The sequence below is a fragment of the Eupeodes corollae genome, chromosome 2, assembly GCF_945859685.1.
Source record: "Eupeodes corollae chromosome 2, idEupCoro1.1, whole genome shotgun sequence".
NCBI lineage: Eukaryota > Metazoa > Arthropoda > Insecta > Diptera > Syrphidae > Eupeodes > Eupeodes corollae.
Genome location: NC_079148.1, coordinates 36,704,817 through 36,720,742, shown reverse-complemented (window position 1 = coordinate 36,720,742; position 15,926 = coordinate 36,704,817). Strand labels below are relative to the sequence as shown.

Below are 15,926 nucleotides of genomic sequence, written 5' to 3'. Positions count from 1 at the left end.
ATTTTTTGAGTCTATCCACGTGTTCAGCCGCTTAAGTAGAATCCGAGTAAAGATTTGATAAGAAGCGTTCAAAAACGAGATTCCTCTATAGTTGGCTGGATCTTCGATGTTGTCTTTTTTATGTATCGGAAAAATCAAAGCATCTTTAAACTGCTGAGGGATGATTCCAGTTTCAAAAATTTTATTACAAATGTTTGTCAGGTTCTTAATCAGTTCATCAGTGCCATATCTGTAGAATTCCGCTGATGTCCTGTCTGCACCTGCCGATTTTCCATCTGATAGTGCGTTGACCGATACGCGACCCTTATGCTGGGAAATTGCACACAATTACAAAATAATTTAAGTGTATAACTGTATAATCATTGCTGGTTCCTGAGGTAAGGCTGACGAAAAAACATATCCCAAACGTAAGGACGTACAAACACATACAATTCTCCCAAAAAATGTATTGGCTTGAAGTGTCAAGAAATGACAACATTTTTACTACATCTTTAAATTTTAATTTTAAAATATGCATTTTTTTAATGTTGAAACATGTATACTGAATACAAGTTTATATTTTTAAAACACAACAATTCGATTAACTGTCTAAAGCATCTTGCACATGAGCTACGAACTGTGAACTTTGGATGTTCGCATATTTTGACTTTTCTTTATAGATATGGTATAGTTTTGAGGTTAAGTTGAGTTGAATAATTTGTGTGGATGGTATGTGGAAAGAAATATCGTAGCAACCACACTGCAATTCATTAGTACCAAATTTTTTTTACAAAACTTTCGTGCAAATGCAAATTTTATTATTCTAACATAGGTGTCAATTGATTTCTTATAATTTAAATGTGTTTTTGTTTGAAATTGAATTTTTGAAATGTGTATAATCACGTTTGTTCGTCCTGTTGTATCACCTGATTTATTTGAAAATGTGTCGTTTCTAAACTTTTTACGAAATTAGGATCGAACAATGTTGATCTCAACTTTTAAAGAATTTGAACCATTTTCAACATTATTCGATCATAATTTTTTTAAATGTTTAGAAACGACACCTTTTCAAATAAATCAGGTGGTACAACAGTCCGTTGAGAACTAGGGACTAGTGACTTGCAACTCTCAACTAAATTGTGCTAATCATGTCAAGGATAGATTGGACCTAAAGTTTTTATGACGAGTCCAACCGACTAATTTAGGAAAGAGCTTTTAATCACAAAAATTATCCTTCTAGGATTTTTCGATTCCCCGCAAGAGTTTCCTTGAGAAAAAACTTTAGTTCGAACAGGAATCAGGAATGCGATTGAACCCAATTCATCTAGCTTGATAGTCTTACACACTTATTATCATGCCACGGGTACTAACACATTTTTAAACATGTAACGAAAAATAATTAAGAACATTTTGAAGATGTTTAAAAAAATGGTAAGGTACGGTAAATGGTTTTCAAATAACAGGTTTTATTTTTAATTTTTCGATTTTTGGACAGCGATCACCTGACAACATTACTCGCACGCAGGAATGGTTGAGAGTTGTAAGTCACTAGGCTCTAGTTCTCAACGGACTGTTGCGTCACCCAATTTATTTATTTTTTATCACTTTTGACATCTGATTAACTTCACTTCGCTGTAAACTTTGGTCATCGTTAAACACCTTTTTGGCTGGCAAGCGAAATTTAGAGTTGTGAAGATGCTTTTAAATAAAGAGCTTTTCCAAGAATGAAGATGCTTTTAGTGATTGTAGGAATCCAAATAAAGAGCTTTTCCAAGAATCTGATTGTAAAAAGGCCTTTCCATCATCAAGATTGGAACTTAGTTATTTAAAAATAAAGCCTGGCTAACTATTATAGTGAATGTATTACGCTACCCAGCTATGATTATAGATTTATTTTTAGCCGAAATTATAAGTTATTGGGTTCAACGACGGTTATAAAATGAAAATTTTCAATACAAATTTCCTCATCCAGTTATTTCTCGAAGAGATGGTCACGATTGGTTACCAGGGGCTTGACTTAAATCCTTTAGCCCTTTTTTTAGAGCTTCGTAAAAAATTAGCTATGTGCTAACATCAGTTGCTAGTTTTTAAGGTCACCAATGTAAAGTCATCAGCATGGATCACACCCCATCCACTTATTTTATAGAACTAATATGAAGTCATAAAACTAATCATTTGAGGACGTTCTCTTTTTAATCTTATCAACAAACATTTCATACATGTAAGTTACACACTAAAGCAACCTATTTACGCTTAGTTATTTGTCAAAATACTCAAAATAAAAAAAAAACTTATTATTTGAAAAATAATTTTCTTTTAAAATTCATCTATACTTTTACCTTAAAACTAAGAATAATTATATTTAACTTTGAATAAATTTATGCAAACTAAACTTTCTCATGCAAACATTCAAGTTTCCAAAACATTGTTTTACAAAAAAAATTACCATTTCAAGGTAGTGTACTCGTAAGACTGCATTTCTACTCTATGCATCGATATGCACAGACTCGTATTTTGTCAAAGTCTAAAGTAAGAAACGAAACGCCTATCTAACGTTTAACCATATATCCCAAAGACTTCCTTCAATCAAACAAAGTATCTACCACTAACTTCACATGAGCACACGGCTATCACCTTGCGCCGCAACGAAGGTTTTTTTCTACTGCTTCTGCTTCTACCTCTGGTCCTCCTATAACTCCTTTCAATTTTTATATAAACTTCAATTATTATATTATTAAGTTGGTTTTTGTTGTTTGCTATTTGAGTTTAATGACTGGAAGTACGAGGTATCTATCTATAGGAGTATCTATGAGCTATGACGACGACGACGACGACCGGTAACGTTTTTATATCTAGATAGTTTATCTACCTACAGTGTTGGCGCATAGTGTATCATGGGTCTTTAAGACTAACGTGTTTTATTTATATTCATTTATTTTTTTATGTATAATTGTTTCATTAATAAAACAAAACCGCGAAAAACATTCACAGATTTTGTTGTAGTTGTACTATTTTTTCAAATGTTGCATTTCTTTGTTGTTGTTGTTGTTTCTTCTTAAAGAATGGGTGTGTATGACAGTATGTAATTTGCAAATAAAATAAGATCAAGACAGAATGAAAAAGAAAAAAATTAATAACACTTACATTAGAAATTCATATGAAAGGTGTTTGAAGATAGGTTCCAGCTAAAGGAAAGACTGCAAAATTAAAAGCAAAAGTGAGAATTTCAGTGGGCGCAGAGAGTATTACGATTTGGTCAAATGAAAGTAGAAAAATAATTGTGTTCAATTTGACATGCCGACAAAATTCAACACAAAAAAATAATCATATATTGTTGATTTGTAGGTCGATTTCATGATGAATTTTATTATGGGTTTAGCATGATTTTTTCATCAAAATTATTTAGCTTAAGACACAAACCTACAAACAAGACTCCGAAAAATAATTCACTGCAAAAGGAACGAGATCTTTTAACACAGTACAAAAAAGTATAAATTAATACAAATAAGCGCAAATGTTGTTCAATAACAGCGAAAGTGTAAGAAGATTAATACAAATGTATAATCAATCATAAGCTAATTATTATGTATCACTCAATAATAAAAAAAAGTCATGAATACGCCGACCTACTCACAAAAAGCCGTATAAAATTAAATACTTATAATTACACACTCGTGAATGCGGAAAAACATTTGGCCCATTCTACAAAAACTTAACGAATTTTATCTTTAAGGTCTGAAATCGATTGTGGAGCATTGACAATATTTTTGTAATGGCCCAACACAAAAATTTTGAAGTATTAATCACAAGATGTTGGTTGATCTATGTTGGATGTTGGACTAATTGTTATCACCAATTTAAACAATTACTTCAATTTCTTTCTGAAGAGTGTATCGTTTCAATTTTAATGATGACGTTTTTAGTTTTTACTGGATAAATGTCAAGAGAAGACAATTTCAAACGAGACAGCTATCCAAATACCGGGCTCTTCAAAAACTTCCATTTCACAATAGTGGAAAAAAGTTATTTTTGTTAAAAAATTCAAGAGATAAACGTCAGTAGCCAAAATATTTGGGTTGAGGTGTAATTTAAGGTGTTAGTTTTTTTCGCAAATTTCTAAAATTTCTCTAAGCCCAAAATTGGTCACAAAGAGCAAAAAGGTAAAAAAAGTTACCAAAATCCCCAAAGTGAAAATTGTGATGCCCATATAAATTTGATTAAAAAAAATCCTAAATTTCGAGTTGTCATTTTGCCACAAAGGATTTTGAATTTTGAGTTTGGGTTTTATTTTGTGGTATTATTTATGTTTGGCTTTGTGACATTTATTTGTGGTTGTGATTCCTATTGTTTTGTATGTCCTATCACCTAAACCGAGAAGCATCGTATACAAAATCTCTAAGAAAATATCAGAAAACCCTAATGTCAGAACACCTTAATTTACTGTACAATTTGGGATAGGTGTGAAGTTGGGTGTATGCAAAGTATATTTCCATTTAAGGAATCTGGATTTAAAGAAAGTTTTCAGGTACGAACCTTACCCTAAATCTAAAAATAAGTCCAATAGGGGGTTGCAGGAAGCAGTATGCCCCTCACATACATATAACACTATCTATACTATATAATACAGGGTGCTGGCAAGCAAACCATTTAGTTTTATTAACTTCCCATAGGAAGTAAATGTAATGGGTCCGATTTGTCAAATTGAAAATTTTGACCTTTCTCGATGTTTCAAGGTCCCTTGAGTCGAAATAAAAGATTTTTAGAAAGATGTCTGTGCTTGCGTGTGTACGTACGTTCGTACGTCCGTACATTTGCGACTTTTTCGTCGTCCATAGCTCAAGAACCTGAAGAGATATCGATTTCAAATAAATTTTGTTATACAGATAATAAGGCAGAAAGATGCGGAAAGGGCTCTCAAGAAAATTGCGTGGGTGGTTTTTTCACCATAGCAGTTTGAAAAAAGGTGAACATTTTTGTTAACCCTAAATATCTTACGAACCAAGAACGCTAGAGACTTGAATTAAATTTTATATAATATATATAAATATAAATAAATATTTATAAATCAAAAAAAAATTTCGCCTCCAAAATTCTACGATTATATTATGATTTCATCTCCAAAATAATTTTTTGCAACGAAGAATAATGTTTTTGACTTCTGATAAAATTTTGAGAAAAATCGAAATAACAGTTTCTTTACAAAAAATAAGAACCTACAAAAAAAATGAATATAAGTTGGTAAAAATTGATTTTCGACTCATATATCCTTACAAAACTTTGAGATAGTGACTTTAATTTACTTTTTTCTTTCAAAATATATTATTGTCAACATTCAGTAAAATTTTGAAAAAAACCGAATTGACAGTTTTTTTATAAAAAATTAAAAACTGAAAATAATTAACAAAAGTTATTAAAAAATGATTTTCGACTCAAATATCTTTATAAAAATTTTAGATAATAGCTTCTTACTAATTTTTACTTATAAGAAATTTTGTTTTCAACATTAGGACAAATTTTGAGATAAATCGAATTGATAGTTTTATTACAAAAAATAAAAACCTTAAAAAACAAATGTATAAAAGTTGGTGAAAATTTATTTTCGACTCAAATAGCTTTTCAAAAATTAAAAATATTGGCTTCAAACTTACTTTATTTCACAGAAATTATTGTTTTCGATATTCAGTAATTTTTATATAAAAATCCAAGAGTCCGTTTTTTCATAAAAAATAAAATCTACAAAAAATAGTACGCAAATTTGGTAAAAATTGATACGAGTACATATAAACAAACTTTTAAGCAAGACAAATCGACAGACGGGATGGGAAATTATCATTGTGGGTCACATCCCAACCACTTTTTTCACTTTTTAAATTGGTCTTGTTTCACTTTCTAAAATAATGCCAAACATTTTTGTGACGCTTTTTAGGCGTTTCGAGTTTTTGGTCAATCTGACATTTTTTAGTTTATTGTTTGCGTTTGGGCGATATATTTAATATTCAATATGTGATACTGACCAAAATAAACAAAAATGTTGCCAGGATTCCCAAATGTTCAAACGCGTGGTATTTTTTGGGCAAAATTTTAATAAGTAATTTGAGTGTTATGGCAAAAATATCTAACGCCATAGAAATCACAATTCTCGAAATGGCCTAAATAAATGTCACAAGACCCAACCCTTACTTAGATTTAGGCCTTATGGTTTTGTGTAAAAGGACCTTACTCTGTAACTTTGACGCCTGAAAGTTAGATTATCATTTTCGTTGCTTTTGTATTCCTTTGTTTATTTAAAGCTTTTGCTAATTGAACAACAGGTTGACAAGAAAAAACCAATTTATAAAACACAAATGACTCTTAAAAATAAAATAGCGCAAAAGTTGTACTTGTGATGAACTATTTCTAGGAAACTCTGATACTACGTGCTGGCAAACGAACGTTTCTGGTATTACCTTTTTTAAGACTATCTGGTATTTCAATATAAACTAATTTACTTTCAAACCAAAAATTAGCCCTCAGTCTATACGTTTCTAAAAGATCACGTATCGCAAACAAAATTGTAAATATAATTTGTCACAGATGTAAATAGCACCAACTCAAAAATAAAAACCTATTTTTGATATCGCAATCCCAGGAAATTCAAGTTCCAGTTTCCCAAATTTGTTTGCCACAAGAAGTACACTGTGGCGTATACGTACTATTTTTGACTTTATTAACTTTTTAAGCAGATAAGCAAAAAATGTATTAAAATTATTAATTGACTCATAATATTTTAAAAGTCACACATTGAATACATTCCATTAAGAACTATGACCTCGGCAGTCATCAGTTTCGGTTAAATAACAATTAATAATTATTATATTATCGCCATAACATTACACATCACATTCATTCCATTAGTTATCTAAGAAATCTTACAGAAAGCGAAGAAAAATAATAAGACACAACATTTCCAAGTTGACACTTTCATTCTTAGTAAACAATTAATAATAAAATATATATACGCAGATAATTACATTATAATTACCTGCACCGACCACTGCAGTGCATCAGTAGTGCCGGCGGCGAGACGCCGCAGCTGGAGTGGTTGCGGGGAACTGCAACACATTTTTTCTTTCCTTCATAATATTTCTTCTACAAACTATGAACGACAACTGAAGTGTCAGTAAACTTTTAACATCAAGTTTTTATTTAATAGTGTTTCCATCATATCAAATGATCCATGCAACGTTTTTATTAATGATCTCTATGACCATCATTGTCATAATCGCCGCCATCTATTGCAATAAACAGAAACACTCTCTTCTCGGAAAGATCTCTGGACAGCATTGCGTAGCAACAGCAGCAATATCAAAGTAATAGACTCAAATATAAACGAGACCTCTGCCTCTGGGTGGAGAATGTCAAGTTTTATCCAAGTTTCCCAGCTGAGACTTACTACAGTGCGGATATTGTGTGATGTACATATGTATGTACGTAAAAGACGTCGGTCGCGCGGAGGCAATGAGACGACGGTGATAGAAACAATTCAAAACACTGAAGATATTCCTAACAGACTTTCGAAGAAATATGGCATCGTAAATTTTTGTCATCTTGGCAATATAATTGCAGCGTACCACTGTTGGTACCTTATACACGCGGTGAAAAGTAGTCATTCAGTCATACATATAGCAGTTGGAATCCTTGGTTGAATCAAGCCTTTGCCACCAGCCAGCCTCTGCCATCAGCAGCGCCACCACCATACATTACAAGTTTTTACGAATGCAAACGGAACCACAATGAAAGTGATCAAGATGATGAAGGCAGTTTAAAAACATAGGCTCTGTTTTATGCGGTGTCATAGGTGCGGAGCGTATAATAATAATGATGAGGGGTTATTAGACGCTGCGAACTGCATAGGAGGATACGACATCTTGCGCGGGAACTTATTTTGCGTTGACTTTTGGGGTTATTATTACTTTTCTTTTTGCATTTAGGTTTGATACACTTTTTGTAAAGGCATAAGATCAGCTTTGCGCCGTTTTACTTATATTTTTGAAAGTTTCAATTACAAACTTCAAAAGAGCAACTTTTTCTAACTCTTGAAAGTAAACAGCAATACTAAAGTAATCGCACATCAAATACTTTAGAGCTTGACGAATTATCGGCCAGTTTACTAAAATTTTCGCTGTCACTTTATAGGTTAAAATATTCAAAGTTTTCTATCGAATAATAATTAAGTCTGACATTTAAAATTTTTCGTCATTTACAAAATCTGTGTGTCTAACCTTCTTGTTCAGTTCCGATGACAGATTTAAGCATTAAGCATAAATATCTAAATTAAAATCATATTATTTAATAATAAAGCAACATTAATTTAGGCTTATTAACTCAAGTCAAGGTGTCACAAGCTCTTGCAAAAAATAAATGGTAATGCTTATAAAGTTTGTCATAACGAAAAATGATATGTTTAATTTGTGTGTTCAGCTAACGTGACGTTAAGTTAAGACTTTAGGCATGCTGTTTTGAGATAAGACAATGAAGTCTTTTTCTTTGATACAAAAATTAAAATGAGTTTATGAAAAAGTAAAATACATTGCAAGGTTATTTTGCAAAATCAGTCTACGTCAATTATTTATAAGCGGTATTTATTACAGCAGACAGTAGACGTAATAAAACACTAATAATTCTTAGATGATCATTGAAATTATATGAAATTATAATGGCAATTTTTTTGTTTACGAACAAAATGAGGTAAATTATTAGTAACTTGTGTTGGAGACATTTCAAAGTTGTGGAATCTTTTTCAATTTTACTTTTTAGCGCACTATTAAAAATGAGCTTGAAGAAGAGGAGTGAACAAAAAATTAGTGTGAGATGCAACTTATTGACAACTTTTCATTGGGGTCTTTTAAAGTTTTGTATGATATTTTTAATGATAAATGAAGTTGGTATTAAAGTTAATAATTCAAAATTGAAGTTTAAAGGCTATTGAAGTTTAAGAGGTATTGAATAGTTAAAACGAGTTCTCTTTAGATTTTTCGAAATATCCTTTTTATAATGTGCGTGCACTCAAGGGGTTATGAATAGACCCATAAATATTAACCATAGCGCGATGAAACAGGGTCAGAAAGGAGATGCTGATGCACATTATTTTTGAAGGTCAAAACATTGTATTGAGTGAGAAATATTGAGCCTGGTAAAGCCGTTTAGTGCGGCTTAAGAAAAAATCACTATACTTAATAGTAGTTCTGAAATTAGGCTCAAGGGCTAACTGACGAACATTCCTAGAAGTAAGGATATTGCTTTTGAATTTTTTGGGGGAGGAATAAAACTGGCTATTTCACTAGTGTAGTGTTTGTGAAAATATTGATGTATCATCATTAGTTTCGAAGCCTCAAGTATGTTAATGGTGCACCAAATATGAGAATTATACTTGTTTTAGACACATAAAAGCTTTGTAATTTATAACCAGACCAGAAAGGGGAAACTTAAATACCTAGCAGCTTTTTTGGCGATGTCAAATACGTGATCACTCGAAAACAAGTGATCACAAGTTCAAAACTAAAAACTGTTCAGTCTCCTCGATGCACGTAACGATGAATAGTAGCATTGTGATAGCAGACATTGAGTTTTCGAAGCGTTCAAATCTACACAGTTTTTGATTCCCCATTAGATAATGCCGTGAAGATATAAACTTAATGAGCTAAAAATGCGCTGCCGTCCACATCCGAAGAACAAAGATAAAAACCCAACGAATTTGAAAAACTAAGAGTACTATCATCAGCGAAACAATTTAGCTGGGAGAAGTTTCAGACAAAAGATCATTTATAAAATAAGGAAGAGTATTGGAGTAAAAACGGAGCCTTTGGGCACTCCAGCAGTTATTTTGTGGATATCAGATTTGAACCCGTTTGCTTGAATTAAACATTCCAAAAAGTATTTTTTAAACCAACAAGGAATACCAATAATAAATTCACGCAATTCCTATAATGAAATGCATTTATAATAATAAGTAAAACGATTTTTAGGCATACTACCGGTCATTAAGAAGCTTTTCTTCTTGAAGATATTTTATAAGCTGTAAATTGATCTGTATTAAGCGTAACTATTCTTTGCATCACACACACAGATTTTTTTTTCTTGAAAATTCGATATCTCTACTCTTTGAGGTTTGAACTTCTAGAGACCTTGTTACGTCAAAAATGTAAATATTTTTAAATCGAACTTGAGAACTTGAAAAATATACATATCATAAATCTGATTCAAATAATATAAAAAAAATAAAGAGTAATGGTACATCAAAGGAGCCATTTGGCAATCCACATTAAAAAACATTCGTAACAAACATAAAACCAATGGCTAAAAATATTGTACAAATATTGAATTTCCAATAAAAACATTAATTAATTTTCAAAGGTTACAAAAAAAAAAACGGGTTCAAATCCTTTATTTTGGATTTACATTTTAACTTCTAATAAACCTTTCTTATAGTTGTGACTTTCTTTTAGTTTTTCATGATAAACGATCAAGCCAAGAAAGTTTGAAACCAGTCAAAATATTGTTTCCTCGTCACAAACAAAAAATAACATGATTTTTTTTTTAATTATTGTGATATTAGAACTCTAAAACAAACATAAATTACAAAGCTTAGTGATTTTAATCTTTTGTTTACTCTGCAAAACATTTTTCTTCTATTCAAATTAATATTAAAAAAATCTCATAATTTGTATTTACGTACGAGAAAAAATAAGTCAAAGGGTCCAAACTTATACTTTCCATTTCTTTTCTCTTTTTTTTCTAAAAATCCATTTCAAGATCACAGTAATTTATTTTGAATTTTATTTAATTACAAATTCAAGCTTGTAGGTCCAAATATGTTTTTTTTACATCTTCTCCATAACATAAATACTGATACATCAGCTAATGCAGTAACAGTAGATAGCTGATATAGGCCCTTTTCAGGAAAATCAAAATGAAAATATGACAAGAAAAACATAGTTTCCGTGAAAATATATCAATCTCAATTTTTCAAATTTATTCTTAGCTTTGACTTTCATTCTCGCATGTCTGATGTTTTAGCAACACTACGAGTACCTCCGAGTAGGCACATTCTTGTAACCTTTAGCTTTTTTGAAACTACTACTGTGGTCTGTGATGTGAAGTTTGCTTTACGAGCGGGAATAATGAGGAAGACTCCATCAGCATAGTGGCGATTAATTTTGCTACTGTGTGTGAAAAGCGCATAGTTCCAAGGTACTCTTCGTTGAATTTTCACTTTTTCCTTGTCAACTTATACGGTATAGAACTGTTATAAGAAAAAAAAAACCTTTATAGAAGACCACAATAAAAACAACACTACAAAAACAGAACCAGCAAAACAGAGCAGAAAAACTGATTAGTGTTGCGTGGGAAGAATTTGAGGTGAGAAAATTTGTTGTTTTTCTTATTTTTATTTCCCATTCACCTTACGCTAAAGTTGATTATGATGACGATGATGATAATGATGATCTTCATCATTTTCATTGTTGTCATTGAATTTTTGAGTATGCTTCAAGACCGACTCTCGCAGGTCCGTTGTCATGACATGATCATAGAAAGAAAGCAATTTTAATTTACTTTGAGAGGGAGATGATTTCTTTTGTTTTTTTTCCTTCTTCTGACGATGAAATAATTGAATTTTGCAGAATCTCTAGGCCATAATATTTGAACGATATTCCAGAATTGAGAATATTGCTTTAGAATTAAATAGTTTCAAGAAATTTTAAAAAAGTGGGAGCATGCCCCATTTCCATATACCATGGAGTCCATTTTAAGCGCATCTTATTATAATCCCAATCGAGAATTTCATGGTAATCGGAAACTGTTAAGAATACCGAACACCGAATAAAACTCCAACTAAGTACGTTCGCAGTAAAAAATCTTATACAATTTACATTAAGAAAGGTTTCCGTGAAACGTGATTTGTAAAAAATTACAAAAGATTTTTAATAGACATTGTATTTAATACCAAATGAGAAATTTTGAAAATGTTCATTGAGAGTTTTCAGATTTCTTCGATTAAATAAAAAAGGCAAACTTAATTTACCCTAAGCACTTTTATAAATATAAGTAATTCAAAAACAAACGTTTTAATTTTTTTTAATTAAATAAAATACAAAGTTATTTCTAGATCATCTTTTGATTCATACAGTTTGTATATTTAAAATGAACTTTTAATATAAGGTAATTCCGGGAGAGATCCCGCACTTAACTAAATTCCTATACTTGTTGTCATCAGGCAAACATTTTTTTTTACCTTTTGTTTCTTAAGTATGAAAAAGGCTGTTTAAAGTAAGGTTGAGCCAACTGAGAACAGATGTGCTTGTTTAGAATTTTGAAGAAATTAAAATTAAAACCAAAATCGGGAAAATTCTGTGTTCCCTATCCGCAGCAGGATAGGGAACAGAGATTTTGTTTAACTTTTGTTCGGAAAAGGGACTGGAAACAAATTTTCGTTTAACGGTTGGCGTTATTCAGCCATGTTAACCGATTGTTTGTATTGCATTCGTAGAAAATTTCGAACTCGAGATTTTAAATAAACATGACGTGTGGTCAGTGAGATTTTTTTAAATTTATTTAAATTTTAAAATAATAAAAAAAGAGCAGGCTTGTGCGACCCATTCGTGCACTTTGTTTTACTGAAATTGAATAGATAAATTTGGACAACCTCATGCAAGATTTCCGATTGAAAAATTGAATATTTTGGCATTTCTCAACGTTTCAAGGTACCTATAAATAAGTGGTTAAATTTGGTTTAACAAATGCAAAACGCACTTTGAGAATAATTACGTGAGCGATTTTTTTAAATTCAAATTTAAATCTTCACCTAAGACTGTCATCAAAGTTCAAAAACAACAAAAATATGTAAGATGTTAGCATTTAATCCAATGAAACGTTAGTTTTTATTGTTGTTCAAAAAATTCACATATTCAAAAAATACAATAGTTCTTCTATTTCAATTACACGTATAAAGAATTTTAAAAACGACCATAATAAAAAATAAAAAGAGGGTGGGATGCAACCCACACTTATAACTTCCCATCGCGTCTGTCGATTAGTTTTGAATAAAATATTTGTAGGCTTTCGTGTTTTGTTAAAAAAGTTGTGAGTTGAGTTATTCTAAAAATTAACGACAATATTTTGCATGTAATTAAATAATTTGATTTCAAAATATATTTTTAGTCAAAATCAATTTTAACAAGTTTTAGTAGAATTTCTTAAAAGTTTTTATTTCTTTTTAAACAAATACAGATTGGATTTTTCTATGAGAATTTATTACAGAATGAAATATTTTTCAAGTCAATACCTTCAATCATTCACGAGATATCGAGAACCGAGCATCAATTTTTACCAATTTTACATACTTTTTTTGTAAATTTCAATTTGTATGAAAAAACCGACAGCTGGATTTTTATAAGCAAAATACTGAATGTTTAAAACACGGCTTCTTTGGACTTAGAAGGCAATTGAGTAGTAAAGTCCTCTCTCGAGCATCTAAAATCACCATCTTTACGATACTCATCATCCCGAATCTCATTTATGGCACTGAGGCCTGGACTCTGTCAAAGAAAGATGAGAGCGTCTAAGGATGCTTCGGTGATTTTTGGTATAGATGGAGAATGGAGAACTGTACGGGCTGTACAGCAACACTGACCTAGTTAACAGAATTAAAGTCCAACAAATTTGATGGCTGGGTCATGTAGAACGAATAGACATCAACGCTTCAAACCGGAAGCTCTTCGAATCCAATCCCGATTAACTGCGCAGTAGAGAAAGACCGCGAGTCAGGTGGCACACGCAGGTGGGTGTAGATTTCGACCAACTTGGGGTGCGAAACTGAAGACAGCTAGCTAGGAACGGAGCTGGTTGGAGACGCATGTTCGACGAGGCCCAGGTCAGTCCAGGGACTGTAGCGTTACCTTAAGTAAGTAAGCAAGTCAAAAATGTTTTTCATAATTGCAAAAAATTGTTTTCGAGATAAAAACATTTTTTGTTCAAAAAATATTCGAGGTGTCAATTATTTTCTTTTAGTTTTTAATTAGTAAAAAAAAACGGTTATTGATTTTTTTCAAAAATACACTTGTTTGGTGTTTCGTTACAAGATTATCTAATATGAAATTTAATTTAAATTGCTAGCGTGTTGGTTTCGTGAGATATTTTGGGTTAGCCAAAATTTTCTTTTTTTTTTAATTGATTTGGTAAAATACCACCCACGTAGTTTTTTGAGAGTCCTTTTTGCATCTTTCTGTATTATTATCTGTATAACAAAATTTATTTAAAGTCGATATCTCTACACAATGCACAGTCATCTCTCTAAAATCTTTTATTAAGACTCTAGGGACCTTGAAACTTTAAAAAATGTCAAAATGTTCAATTTGACAAATAGGACCGATTACAATAACTTCCTATGTTAAGTTAATAACTTGTAAAATGTACGCTACGTATAGTCATTTCTTCAATTGTAGGTCACTTCAGAGTTAAATTTTCACATTGCATTTTTTTAATAACATGTTATTTGTAAGTGAACGACATCTTTAAACCATCCAAGTTATTTTTAAAAATTTGAATGTAACAATATCAACATAAACCATTCTAAACAAAGTACTTACAGTACAGTACAGTAATTGAAGGGAATTGTGTACTTGTAATCTATGATTCTTCATAATGCTAATGCGTTTAGTGAACCATACAAAACTTATCACACCTCATATCGATCTTTATATGATTTTTAATAATAATTTGTATCTCATTGAGATTTTATAACTTAAAGGAAACCACACATAAACCACAGAAAAATATAAAATAAAAGCGAAAACAAGAAAAAAATTAAATTAATATGCAAATGTATAAAAGATAGAAACAACAACAAAAAAACACATTACAATGATTCAATCATCATAGAAATGGAAATTGCATATTTCTTTCATTTTTATTTTTCACTTTTTTCAACAATATTTAACGACTATTATTCTGTCCTCCCATTTGATGATACTTTCTCTATCACTCAGTGATGAGAAAAGATTTGAAAAAAGTCCCACAATCAGGGACGCAAATTGTTGACGTTGTTGTTTATAACCCAAAAAATAAAAGATACTCCATGTGTCATCCGAGTTGATGGAAAATTATTTATCATTGGTCATTTAATCATTTAGTTGCTATATAAAAAGACCACACTCAAGTAATCTCCCTTATTGAAACCTAACCCCAAAAAGTCAGGTCAAACACCAGCGACCACGACCACCGACAACTGGCAACCGACAAAGCGAGGTCAAATTGATGAGGGTTAAGAAAAAGTTGAAGGTATATTTATATAGCATAATCCGTGTTACGAAAATCCCTTTAGTCCATATCCCTGATGGTCTATCGATATCTATTTTTGTTACATGATTCTCTTGGACTTACCATAATAGAGCTGGGAAAATCCACAGAAAAAAAGGAGAAAAGGTTTACGACGAACGAGTATAATATCCTCAACAGGTAGTCTTAGAGATGATGCTGGTGTAAGATTGACTTATATTATGTAGATAGATAGTTATAAGATCAAAATAGTTTTTCCAGGAATATCCAAGATTTTTTATTTTTTTAGTTTAGTTTTGTTTCGTTTTGGATGGAGAATTAAGAGATTCCAAAGGACCGAACTTAGGGTGTAATAAAAAGGTCGAATAAGGACATGATTTCCTTTATATCACTTCCACACAACTATCTTACACACTACACTTGTTGGTAGGTAGGTAGGTGCCTACAGATAGGCCTTATACCTTCTTTTTCTTGTTACTAAATATGCGACAAATTCAAAAATATTTTCACCAAATTAACCAAGATCACTCTCTTATTTTGTATCCACAGAAGTTGTTGTTTTTAATAATAAATTTAAATTTGATTTCTTTTTATTCATATATAAATAGATTTAATGAAATGAACTTGAGTCACAG

General features: G+C 31.2%; 1 protein-coding gene across 1 annotated transcript in view; it reads right to left on the bottom strand.

The window, feature by feature from the left end:
* Positions 1-15,525, bottom strand: part of LOC129946878 (mucin-2) — a 28,805-nt gene extending 13,280 nt beyond the window's left edge. The window contains exon 1 of the mRNA XM_056057244.1: positions 15,397-15,525. Coding sequence (XP_055913219.1) covers positions 15,397-15,399 — 3 coding nt within the window. The 5' untranslated portion in view covers positions 15,400-15,525. The remainder of the gene's footprint in view (positions 1-15,396) is intronic.
* Positions 15,526-15,926: the final 401 nt, after the last annotated feature.